This window comes from Malurus melanocephalus, unplaced genomic scaffold, assembly GCF_030028575.1.
Source record: "Malurus melanocephalus ecotype Western Australia unplaced genomic scaffold, MMel_1.1 scaffold_0, whole genome shotgun sequence".
Lineage (NCBI taxonomy): Eukaryota > Metazoa > Chordata > Aves > Passeriformes > Maluridae > Malurus > Malurus melanocephalus.
The window spans coordinates 7,919,882-7,932,529 of NW_026623232.1; the positions used below are offsets into that span (position 1 = coordinate 7,919,882).

At 42.8% G+C, this 12,648-nt stretch overlaps 2 protein-coding genes across 5 annotated transcripts in view; one reads left to right on the forward strand and one right to left on the reverse strand.

Moving 5' to 3' along the window:
• Positions 1–2,011, reverse strand: part of CEP128 (centrosomal protein 128) — a 114,278-nt gene extending 112,267 nt beyond the window's left edge. For 2 of the 3 annotated variants that reach the window (XM_057381197.1, XM_057381111.1), the window contains exons 1-2: positions 1,853–2,011; positions 679–718 (exon numbers count right to left, since the gene is read on the reverse strand). In XM_057381197.1, coding sequence (XP_057237180.1) covers positions 679–718; positions 1,853–1,996 — 184 coding nt within the window. In that variant the 5' untranslated portion in view covers positions 1,997–2,011. Of the gene's footprint in view, positions 1–678; positions 719–1,839 lie in introns of all 3 variants that reach the window. The other variant, XM_057381281.1, reaches the window with a different exon arrangement.
• A 10,091-nt stretch (positions 2,012–12,102) lies between these two features.
• Positions 12,103–12,648, forward strand: part of TSHR (thyroid stimulating hormone receptor) — a 45,145-nt gene continuing 44,599 nt past the window's right edge. For both annotated transcript variants that reach the window (XM_057381410.1, XM_057381488.1), the window contains exon 1: positions 12,103–12,465. In XM_057381410.1, the coding sequence (XP_057237393.1) occupies positions 12,296–12,465 (170 nt within the window). In that variant the 5' untranslated portion in view covers positions 12,103–12,295. The remainder of the gene's footprint in view (positions 12,466–12,648) is intronic.

A 12,648-nucleotide genomic window follows, 5' to 3' on the forward strand; every position in this document is an offset into this window, starting at 1 on the left:
GGGAGAGCCTCTTAGGAGCAAATTAAATCAAAAGATGCACTCTCACTACTTCCAAGTGTTCAGTATCCATGATAAAATCATGGCCCAAAGCAAATTCACCCCCAAAACATTCGGTGGAGATATCAATGCTTTATCAATCATTCYGGTGTGCAGAACCATCTTCCTTTACCTCACACACTACTCGCTAAGCTGTATTCAGAACGGGGATTGCTAAGTCTCAAGGATGGCAAGTTAAAACGAAAATACGTCAACTGTCGTCAGACATGGGGAAAGGAATTATTAAAAACAACAAAAAGCTATGCCTAGTAAAGTCACATAGTAACTGATTAAAATAACAACCCTCAAAAGGTATGATATAAATTGATATTTTCAAAGACAAAGAAAAATAAAACTCTGATAGAAATAATAGCATGGAATAATACTGATTTTTACTGTAATTTGGTAAAAAAAACTCAACAAAAACCAACAATCAAGTTGACTCAACTATAAGAGCSTCAACTACTGAAATGCAAAGACTAGAGAAAGAAAAGGGAAATATTTACAGCAGGAAAAAATAATGATTTCATTTTCATCTGTCCAAAAATAGGCTCATTGGGACATTTACTAGCCAAAGTACTGAAGAAATGCCAGTAATCAAGGTAAACATAAAGAAGGATATTTTGTCTGAAGAAAACTTACTATTTATGGTTAAGCATTCCTCTTTGTTCTCATGACCAACCTAAAAGGAACCACAAGTACTTTTAAGGTGAAGAAGTTGTTTCATGTAATGCAACATCCTCATTTTTAAAGGAACTGTGGAAGTTTCACTTTAGATTAAAAAAAAACAAAACCAAACCATAAAGAAGCAGAAATTTATAGAAATGTTCCATATGCATATTTGCCTATCAATTTAAACAAAAAAAGTATATGAATTTTTCCAAAAACCTACACTAATTTCAGCACATCATCATATGACCTATTAGACAGTGAGAATCACTTGGTTCTTACTGGYTTTTAGTTCTACCCAAACAGATCATAACCTTTGTAGAGCAGATGAAAAGCCTCTCCTGTAGAAGACACAGCATTTAAGTTTCTAAGGACTCTCTTCTTAAGACATCTATCGTGTAAGAAGTAGAGCTGACAATCTCAATATCAAGTCCTTCAGCTCAAGTAAACAAAACATAAAGTCAGTGTACACAACTTGACTATTTCTCAAGTGTTTTTATTTGTTCAGCTCCACACAGACGAATCTATCACTAGGTAACTAACTTAGTGTTAAAGGTATGGTCGAAGCCTTTCAGCTAACACTGAGCACGACGAAAAAATAAAATTRCAGCCATTCCAGAAAGGACCAACATGACACCTGAAAGGCCCTTTCCTTCAGTAATTGTATTTGAGCCCGGAAAAGTTTTCAAAAAGCCTGGAAGGTGAACCCACGTGGTGACATTTCACCATGGTGCCCTCAGGCATCATTTTATTGTCAATTTGTCACACCATGCTCTCAGCACTCTTCAGCAGCACGACACAGAAAACGGTTCCTTCACACTGTTCCTAAGCAAGCAATGCCCTCTAAAATTCCCCCTCCCGCCGGGCACTTAGGGAACCCAACAGCTGACTCCAGCTCTAAGAGTCTCCTGGATGTTTGGCCCAGAGAGGACGGTGGAAACTCTGGGGCTGCGGGAGAAGCCAGAACGACGCCGGRTCCGCCGCCGGCCGGGCCTCCGGACTGTCCCTAGGAGCCCCGCGGCCGCCYCTCCCCGCCGCTCCCATCCGCGCCCGCCCTCCCGCGGCGCTCCGAAGCCGGACAGCCGCCTCCCGCACGCCGCCCTGGCCGCGGCCCCGGCTCTGCCCTTCCCGCACCTTCAGCCCTCACCGCACAGCGCTCCGAGGCGAAGCCGCCCGGTCCTCCAACACCTTCCGCCTGCCTCACCTCGCCGCTATGGCAACTTGAACTAGCCGCCCTGCCGCCAGCTGCCGGGGCCGCGGGCCGGGCACCGAGCCCCCCGCAGCGCTCCATGGGACACGGAGTCCATGAGCCTCGGGTCCGCAATGGGAAACGCAGCGTGTAGGACTTCAACTCCCGAGAGGCTTTGGGGTGACAGCGCGGAGCAGCGCGGTGAGAGACGGGCAGGCYCCGCCTTGTGGGGAGGCCGCTGGGCCTGCGGCGGGCGCGGGTGGCTGCGGGCCGGGCTGGCCGCAGCATCAGGTTCCGCCAGTGCCCTGGTGTTTGTTTTGTGAAACGCTAAATTTTTACAGAATATACATTGGTGTTTAGAAACATGTCAGCTAAACGATTGCGAAGAGTAGAAACAAAAGCCGTTGCCCTGGTAAAGCCGGCGAGTCTGTTCCGCTTCCGAGCAGACGGCACCCGGCTGATGGGCTGGAAAAGGCGTGTGAGCTACGGAGAGCAGCTGTTGGTTACAAGGAGGCATCTCCCTGTTTCTTGACTTTTTCTTATTTCTTTCAGCCACGCATCTCCGTGTTCTCAAATGTACCCATTACCCTTGTGTGCAGTAAAAAGGACCAAATGTTACGGACTGCGACCCTGACTAGCCTTGCAGAGAGAAAAGGGATAAAAGGTGCTGGGAGTGATTAMAGGAAATGTCTCCTGGACCTCGGAAACTTGGGCAGAACTCGCAATAGGCCAACGATGATCGAAATATTTGACTGCAAATCACCTATAGGTGAGCACTCCAGCCCAAGGAAAATACACTGGGTTGGGGCTTTTAATACATGTGTGCCTRTATTGCCTCTGGGATCCACTGCAGGCTGTGACCATTGGCCTTTGAGCACAGTAACAAGGCGTGGCTGGCAATCCATACTGCTTGCCTTCATTCCTGTCCTTCAGGACTGTTTGGTTTCCTCACAATGCAGCAGGTATGCTTAAATGCCATATGATCACAACACACTTAAAATGTAAGCCAGGCYACCCACACTGGCAGCGTCCACCAGCATTCCAGCCAATGGCTACTGACAGTTGTGTCTTTGAGGTCATGCTTAAGAGGCATTAAACTCATCTGAACTGAAGGCAGGTGAGACACAGTGCAGGAATGTAATGATATATTTTATTTCACTGCAAACTGAGGCATTAGTGAATAATTAGTAAATAAATAAGACTTTTCCTAGCTTTCAATACATGACCATTGTCCTGGCCTTTCTTTTGCAAACCACAGCATAGTCAGGTTGTGTTGACAGGTTTAAATGCAGGGTGAGTCAGACCTTCTGGTCAGTCTTCTGCTTACGGGGTCTCTGGGAGACAGGCCTTGAATTTTCCTGTGTTCTCTGAGGGTTTTTCTCTCAGTTTTGCACCTGGCAGTAGACTTACTGCTCCATAGAATCAATATAATTCATTTAAGAGCAAATTTCCCACCCTAGTAATTTCTCTCTGGCCCTCGTAGAGAGGATGAAGGGGTAATGCGTGTGTTCTGGATGTGACTGGTACATATATGAGAATTATATTTACATCTGTGCTGAATGTGAGCACATCTGATTTGCTGCTAACACAATGTTCCAATGGATGCGTAGGCCAGTGCCTGAGAGGCCTGCATACCAGGCACAACCACTGGTTCTAAAGACCAGGCTGTGTGTATACCAACTGAGAAAGTAGCCAGTCAGCTAAGAGCACTTGCTAGGTTGTAACAGAAGGAAGCAGATGCTTCCAGTGCTTCAGACAACTGTCTACACACAGCTACATTGTCAGCTGCAGCATTACACAAATATTCTCTTTCAYGTATGCATATGAAATAAAGCTTATGCCAATGATTAAGACATAGTTTTTTCATCCTYGTCAAGCTGAGGCTTGCTTTATATAAAAACTAAAGACTGTTACAGAAAACAGGTAAGCAGGCATATATGCCAAGGTTTCTGTGTCATGGTTTAGGAATGGTGTTTCAAAATTTAGTGTTCCCATTGTAAAAACCCAAACCATACACTGCTTGCTCACTGCCCTCTCGCTCCCCCTGCAGTGGGCTAGAGAGGTCAGTTGGACCCAGAAAAGGTAAAGATCACGGGTTAAGACACAACCAGTTTACTGGAATAGCAATAATACTAATTACATAGAATATAAAAAAGAAACAATCCATGGAAAAAAAAACCTAATAGACAATACCAGATGGCTCCCTCCATCACATTTTCTTGACTGGAAGGAACTACTTCTTCCCAGAAGAGATTCCCTTTTCCCTGCTCCCATCAATGGCTGAGGTGGTATAAAATAACCTTAGGGTCCTGGCCATGCCTCCTGGCTATAGCATAATTAACCCTGTCCTGGCTGGAACCAGGACATCCTGGATTATGCATATCTTTGCTGAGAAAGGTCCAAACCATTCAGATCCCCCCACTCTCAACAGAGAAGAAAGCATGCCAGTGATGTTTTCACACTCGGTTGATTCATCAGTGAACATCAGTGTAAGGTCATAAACTGCTTGAAGTGCAGTGTGGGTTTTGTATAACATATTTGGTGTAAACTTCTGGTGTCCTCTTCAAAATTCAAGGAATAAGAGAAAGAATAGGTAAATGTGATAGGGTTGTTCATGAGGGCTGCTAATTTACCAGTGTAAGGAACTGTCAGCTCAGTAAGGTCTGTTCCTTGTGCCTGTGGATTTTGATTTCCAGAACAGATGGATACATTAGAGGCTTTTTGCTACACCTTTCTTTAGACCAGGGAGAGGCCTAAGATTTGTGTGCATGTATTTGTCACTGTATTCACTGCCATGGTGGTCCATTTGGCCCAGCATACTGTGTTCATCGGTGACAGTAGATTATATTTAGAGAGAACACATGAGCCTGGCTACATATTATGATCTAACTTCTGTAGTTTCCTCTGGCATCTATGTTTGTCATATCAGAGTACATTTGTAAGAAGACTATTTCATTTGGTGCCTGTTTACAGGCCTATGGACCCTAAGTTTGTATAATCCTGTGTGCCTCCCCAATTTCCTAGCAATGATTTCTGGAAGCTTACTTCTGGATGTGTGAAAAAGTGCTATCTTTCTACTCTGTGGTTTTGCATAATCTGAGGGCCTCTGCTGAAGGCTGTGCTAAAGGCAGATTGAAAATCTAAGTAAACTGTATCTGAAATTCTGTTGACGCTTCAGGAGACCTCCAAAACATAAAAGGAACATCTGTCTTTCAAAAAAGCTGTTTTGATTCTTCTTCCAAAGAGCATGCATACATTAATTTTATTCTTCTTAGTAATTTGAACTAAATGTACCAACTACAGCTGTCAGTCTTTAATTTTGGATTCTACAATCTATATKGTCCAAATCTGAAATTCCTTACCTTTTCCTTAGCATCTCTGTTAAATATTAGCATAATATTAATTATTTCTCTGGTACAAGAAAGAAGTTAATTGGGAAGTACACCACAATCACCAGTTCTGCTATACCAATCAACAAGTAAATAAGATTCTGACTGGTGATTTTTATCAAGTTGAATTTATCTGTCCACAAGGAAATATTAGTGTGAGAATCTCCCCAAGCTTTTTACATCATTTAGTTTGGGATTATGGTTTTACCACCTCTACATGCTCCTTTTATATGCTAGTTCATCTACTAGTTGTATATACCTCTTGGCAGCTCTCCTTTGTTGCACTTGAAAAGGAATTGTGTGGGTTTTGTTTTCACAAGTTGTTTCTCTACCTCTTTTGAGCTCATTTTACTGTATTTTACATTTAACCTGCAAGCATCTGAAAGAAAACTCTGTGTTTTGCTGTAATACATGACATTAACTTTTTGAAGGAGGATTTCCCACTTTTAATAACTGACCTTATCCTAATGTTTAAAACATTGGYTTTCTTATGTCCTTCCTGAAGAGTTTTTTACTAGATAGGCACTTGCAGTTTGGTTTTCTTCAATATTCACCATGAGACATGCAAGGTAGCTCTCTTGTCTGCCCCTTTTAGCACTTTTTAACAATTATAATATTTCTGGAATTCTCTTTTTTTAAGCTGAACATTATTGTAATTATTTTTGTTTGTTTATTTTTWGGATATTAAATATAGGATATTAAATATAAGGATATTAAATTAGGATATTAAATATAAGTGCATAAGACTCCTACAGAACATCTCTTCAGTTTGGAATGAGCATAGGGAGAAATTATTTCACTGTGCACAATGAACTACTGTACTAGGCTTGCTTAGTTTTACTTTACAAAAACAGAACAATCATTTTATTATATGAATTTAAAAACATATATCTTAGCATTCTGTTATCTGAAGTGCTGTGTTGAGACAGTAACATGACAGTGATTGCATTTAGAGAGGCCAGCATGGWCGTTCTACTTAAGGTTAGTGCTGCTTAATAATGCTCCTGTGCCCCTTGACTAATACAAATCTAGAATATAACTAAGACCTTTTCTTTTTTAAAAGAAGTATTATTCTGAGCCATTACATTGCTGCATATATGTAAATAAATATATACTGAGTCTGAGGACACAAGYTTTAAGGGTAGAAAATCCAGAATGACTATAACTTTTTTTTTTAAATAACTTCATTTTTAAGCTTAAATTTAAATTTTTAATTCTCATACTTGTCAATAGTAGTATCTTTTCATGCTACACTACTCGTCATCCATGACAAGTCATTATTCATGTAGCTTTCGGGAGATTGTTTTGCTATTCCTTTCAGAAGGCTATAAAAAAATACAACACAAAATAAATAACTGACTTACAGATTCATCATTTATGGGACTGAGAAAATGAGTTCTTTTATGAACAAGTATCATAAATGCACAAAAGAAGAARCACTGTAGGGCAGATGAATTGTCACCTAAGTCAGTGAGTTTAAAAGTGAATTTTGATTCATGATTGTTGTAGTAAATATTCAAACTCTTCTATTAAACATGCTGGTCTCCTTGTCAAAGCAAGTAGGTGTCATGACCCACGTCAAAGAAAAGTGCAAGATCTGGCAGAAGTCTGAATTATAAGGGCAAATTCATTTTTGTTGGAGCTTATCTCTGAGCCCATGTCTTGCATGCAAGAGATGCAGGCAGAGCAGAATGAAGTCAACAATGACTAGAAAGCTGACTTTAGATGAAGAAGCATAGGCAATGCAAGCCTGAGGGGAAAAAATATGTAAAGAGAGATATAAGTCCATAGGCCCTGGTGGGATGCACCCACAGATGCTGAGGCAGCTACAAACATGGTGAGGGACACTGAGATAATTAAGGGAGTGATACATCTCTCCAGTGAGGGAAAACTGAGAAAGCTGGGGCTGTCTAGCCTGGGGAACAGAAGGCTTGGAGGATCTCATCATTGTGTATAAATACTTGAAGGGAGAGTGTAAATAAGATGGTGTCCAGTGAMAAGGTGAGAGGCAATAGACACAAACAGAACAGGAATTTCTGTCTGGACATCAGGAAATTCTTTTCAGTTGTGAGCATGACCAAACACTGGCACAGGTTGCACAAAGATGTTGTGAAATCTACATCTTGGAATAATCAAAAGCTGTCTAAACACAGATCTGGGCAACAAGCTCGAGATGACCCTGCTTGATCAGGGACTTGGGCGGATGATTTCCAGGGTCCCTTCCAATCTCAATGATTCTGTGACTCAATGATTCTGTAACTCTTTCTATAGGCAAATATACTTGCCTGAAAACAGCGCTCAGAGTTGTTACCTTAAGTAATTGTTAAAGTCCAGAGGATAGTTTCATCTTGTTCTCTCTGAACACTCTTAGAATTGACAGCCTTAGGATTTATAAGGCTTTACTCAGCAGTACCTCCTATTTATCCTTCAGCCTACTGAGTATTCCAATTTTCACAGTGTTTAATGTCTTTTTCATGAAATAAAACAAAAGAAAAAACACAAGAGTTCCTCAATATCCCATAACCATAAAACTCCAAAACTACCTGTTCTTGAAATTGAAGACGTTTTTTAATATGGWCATGAATCTTTAAGAACCTAGTATAAAATTATTTCATAGAGCTGTTCAAATACTTGATGAATTATGCTGTTTCAAAGCAGTGTGTCTAATGTATTTTTTTTCTGACAGGCGATACTGAAATAGAAACAGGTAGGAACTGGCATATCTTCCAAGAATCTAAAATGACAAAACATGTTGATTAGTCAGAAAAATAACCCCATCAAGTCTTTTATTCTACTTTTTACTGATTTATTTTCCCAGTTTAAACATTTCCTCATGTAGATATTCCAAGATATTGTTGATATCTGGTGATCTATGTGGAACACCAATTAGAGCTAATTGCTTATTTTTTAGAACCTGTTGTGGTTTATCTGATTTGTGTATAAGCCATTTAAGCAGTGCAAAGATCACTGAGAAACCATGTTAAATCTGGTAGATGATAATAATGTTACTTTTTTTCAGAAAGCACCACAAAAGCAATGGAATTCTGAGCCTTGCAGTGCTTGAGATGATACACACTAAATGAGAAACTGTGGCTGTCACTAGAGGGAGTGCCTATAACACTGGAAAAATATGCTTGTCAACTTTTGCCATGTTTAAATTAATAGGGATCTGCAGGGATCTTTGAAAAAGCACCAGAAAGAAAAAAATCTGCAATATACTGTGATTTGAAAGTGCATTTCTTTCATATTTTTTTGTTTGAATCAGAGCACAAGACATTTTAATTGATAAAATTATTAATTTCTCTAGCCTCAGGGCATAAAGGATTATGAATTCATATTCTTAGGATTATATTTATAATTGTGGATGTACATTTCTTGGTGATACTTTTAACACATCAACTGTTTTTAGTATATAAAGGAGGAACATTTATTAGTATTCTACAGGGGGTGAAAAGTTGCCACTCTAAGCTGCTAGATGCCATTACTTTTCAAAACTGATGTGGTCATAACTATTGATTATTGTTCTACTTAAAGCCTAAAACACTTACAGTCTTGACTAAGCTAAGCAATTGTTCCATCATTCCTTCAATACAGGTCATGTTTCTAATTCTCTCCTTTTCCTTACTATCCTGTGAATAATCCTGTTTGTCTACTTCTTGATGATAAAGCATTCCAGATAATTCTGTAAATGCAAAGTGGAATAATTGCAGCATATTCCCGTGGCCAGGCAGGACAGTTGGATGCCAGCCCCTCTGTGCTCTGCTGGGGCAGGGRCTGATAGCCCTGGAGGCTGACAGGGTCCTGGGCTTTGTGCAGGCTGGGGGAAGGTGCTGGTGGAGGCCAGACAGGGGCAGTCAGGTCCCTCAGTGCCCTCAGCTCTGACAGGTTGCTCTAGAGGGGGGCTGCAGAYTGTGAGCCGAGCGTGGCCACAGCACAAAGGGTGACCTTGCCAACAGGACACAGTTCTGCAGCATCKGAGCAAGACTGAGTTGGTGATAATGATAGTTACAGCGAGACAAGGAATGAAAACAGGGGCAGGGTACAGGTGGGAGGAGCAAGAGACAAGACTACAATGTAGGTCCAAGGCCTATCAAGGAGACAAGACTGGAGAGAAGACCAGAGACAAGTGTTGCATTCCACACAGGTCCCCAGTATGTGCAGGAAAACCAGTCAGCAAGACAGGGCTTCAGGAATCAGGCTGGGATGAGTTCAATTTTTAAATAGCTCAGGCCTGAGCTGACCCAGAGCCCCAGAGCTATCACAGTGGGTTCATGGTGCTGAGGTGGGCAGGTTGGCCAGGGCAAAGCCYTGAAGAGGAAAACAACTAAATGGTGTTTGCAGACTTGTAACCAGCAAATTCCTTAAATGTGCTAGAAGCTACAAAGCAAACATCATAGTCCTTAGAACATAACTTTCTGAGTGAAGTCAGTGCCCATGGAAACACTGTGTGCAACAGTAATTTTTAACCTCAAATTCTGTTGATGCTTCTGGGCTAGGGATGTAAAACCCGAGTCCTGAAGGATGTGAATTCTGACCTGAAGCTCTTCCAAAGCTGAAGTCACATGTTCTGTCCTGTTTCCTTCAAGGCTATTGGGCCTTCAGTGAGAGGAGTCCCTTGCTTCTCTCATTTATGCTTCAAGCCCATATACTAAGCAGTTCTTTTTTATTTTAGAATCTGTTCAGAAGATCTTCATGCCAGCCTTGCCATATCTTCATTATACAATCTTTTATMGTTTCCATTTTTGATCCCTTAGAAATAACTGGGAAGATACTTTTCCTTCCATTAACACTTTCTTGACTCTCACCATTGCCAAAGATCTGTTGCCATGCCAGAGATACAGATGCCAATACCTATGTGAATGCTCTTTTCCTAATAAATGGAAGGTAATTAAAAATACTTTGCTCTCAGTGAAAGAGTGAAAGAAGCAAATTACCCTTCCTCTCGTTTAACAGTCTGAAACATAGTCATGATAGAGGAGCTAATGCAGGTTATCCTATTAGTAAAGGTAAGTAGTGTAAGGATACCTTTAGTACACCAGGCGAGTGAGTAGGATTTGGTTTATGATAGCCTGCTGAAATGACTCAAATCTTGGGACTACTTATCTTCCCACCAATAAAACTATTTTTCATTTGTTTTGTCCAGTGATACATGAAAAGTAACATTGAAGTTGGAATAAAAATGGGCGAAAGGCGGGCTGCCAGAGGGTACACACAAGATATTGCAACAAATCACTCCAGCAGTACTGTAATTAGAGACAAGAAACACATCTGTCTTTGCTGGCAAATTAGGTCATGTTGTGAGAAGTAAGAACTCCTCTGTTGTGCTCAGAGATATACTAAGTCATCAAGATTGGTTGTGAGAAAACAGAGATTAAGCTGGAAGAGAATTTTATGCTGCTTGAAGATAACAAGCTTCCTCTGGACAGTGCCAGGCAATGTTGTTTGCTGGATGTAACAGCTATGGCTTGTACTCACTGCACCTGGAAATCAGGTGTAGAATAGGTGTATGACAGCTAAGAGATGGGTCCAAAAGACAGCAGAAATTCCTTTGATGATATTTTTGTTTTGCTAGAYGGTTTTTATGGTTTGTATCAGCCTGTGTCAACCAAAATATTCCTTTGCCAAAGCTAAAAGGAACATAAATTTTCATTTCTCATTTCTACTAAGTTATACAGTGTCCCTGGGACAAGCTGCTACTTTGGCAGTAAGAAGCAGAAAACCAGAGCAGAGGTTGATCTCCTGGGAAAACCCTGTAGGCAGGTATAGTACTGCATGATTTTTGTAGTATGTAACACATTAGGTGAAGTTCATTAAGTGGCTGGTTACTCCCATTGGATCCAAGGCAAGACTAACTCCACTAAACTTTCATGTTTGTTTGGTCTCTGATATATCTGCATTTGATTTTTTAAGATTATGACCTTGGAGAAAAAAGAAGGCATGAGGAGAAAAAGATGACAAGTCCCACAGATCCTGGCAAAAGCCTCTCTGCAGTATAGGTGGGTACTGGAATGTTGTGGTCTAATTTATACTGTGCATAAGTTACATTTCCAAGTTTCCTCCTCTGAAGGTTACAAACATTTATGTTGACATTTTTCTTGTTGCATGCTTACAAAAGGTGACAATAATTCCACCTTATTTCTGTCAAGGTTAGTTTTTTCCCCATTATTTTCTTTGGTGAATGAATTTTATCTTTTCTAATAATGTGGGAAATGCTACTCTCTTCTCTTTTGCCCTATTGTGTGATTTTTAAAAGCGCTGTTTTGAATTTTCAGTGCTTTTTAAACTGCTTTACATTTAGTCCATATCTAACTTGCAGTCAGTGAAATTTTGCTCCWTGTAAAGGTCTGCTGTAATTTCACTGCTTTCACATGTGAGTTAGTATGACTCTTACTCAGCCCCCTTTCTCCTCCTCCGTTCTGCAAAGGTGCCGGAAGGAATGGTCGGAGTCCGACGTTTCGCCGCTGCCTCGGAAAGCGCCTCGACGGGCCGGTCCCGCTGCCGGCTCGCGTCTCGCCCCGGGCGGGCAGAGCAGGGTTGGGCAGAGGCTGTCCCGGGTAGGGCAGTGCCCGCTCGCCCCGCGCAGTCCCGGCCGCCCGCGGCAGGCGGCCCCGGCACCCGAGGCTGCGCTGGATCCGCCGGCCCGCGGGGAGCGGAGGGGTCCCGGGACCGGCGCGGCGCTGCCGCGGTGAGAGYCTGTGCACGGGCGCTGCCGGGGGAACGGGCCCCGGGGGACCCTGCGGGAGGGGCGCCGAGGAACAGGGAGGCCAGATCGGTGTGGGGAAGGATGGCCGGCGGGGTGGGCGCGGGGTCTGGGTCAGGAGACGGACGGGCGCCCAGGGCTCGCTGAGACCTTTCCTGACCCTGCTTAGGARGAGGCGGCGTTGTCCAAGCACAGGTGCCGCCTTTCCCCGGCAGCTTCTCCCGGCGGGGCAGSGTCGTCTGCCCCTGCAGCGTTGGGGTCTCCTCGTCCCCTCGGAGAAGCGAGGGGCAGAGCGGGAGCGGACGGCGGAAGATGCTGTGCCTCACGGTAGCCTTCCAGTTGCTGCTGGTGCTGGTGCTGTGCAAGCAGGGCACAGAGAGGTGTCCTTCAGCCTTCTGCGAGTGCTCCGACTGGGAGGAGTACAAAATCACTTGCAGGGACATCCACTACATTCCCAGCCTTCCAGAGGACACCCAGACCCTGTGAGTACTTGGGATAGTTTAGCGAAGCCAGCTGTGAGTATTCATACTTTGCAGACGGGAGATGCTCTGAGCTAATGTCCTGTGAGCTGAGGAAGTGGTGAGAGGGCAGAAGTGCTGCAGATTACCTGAGCGGTACAGGACATGGGAACGGCAGCATGCAGACTGCGTGTGGCAGGAGGAGGT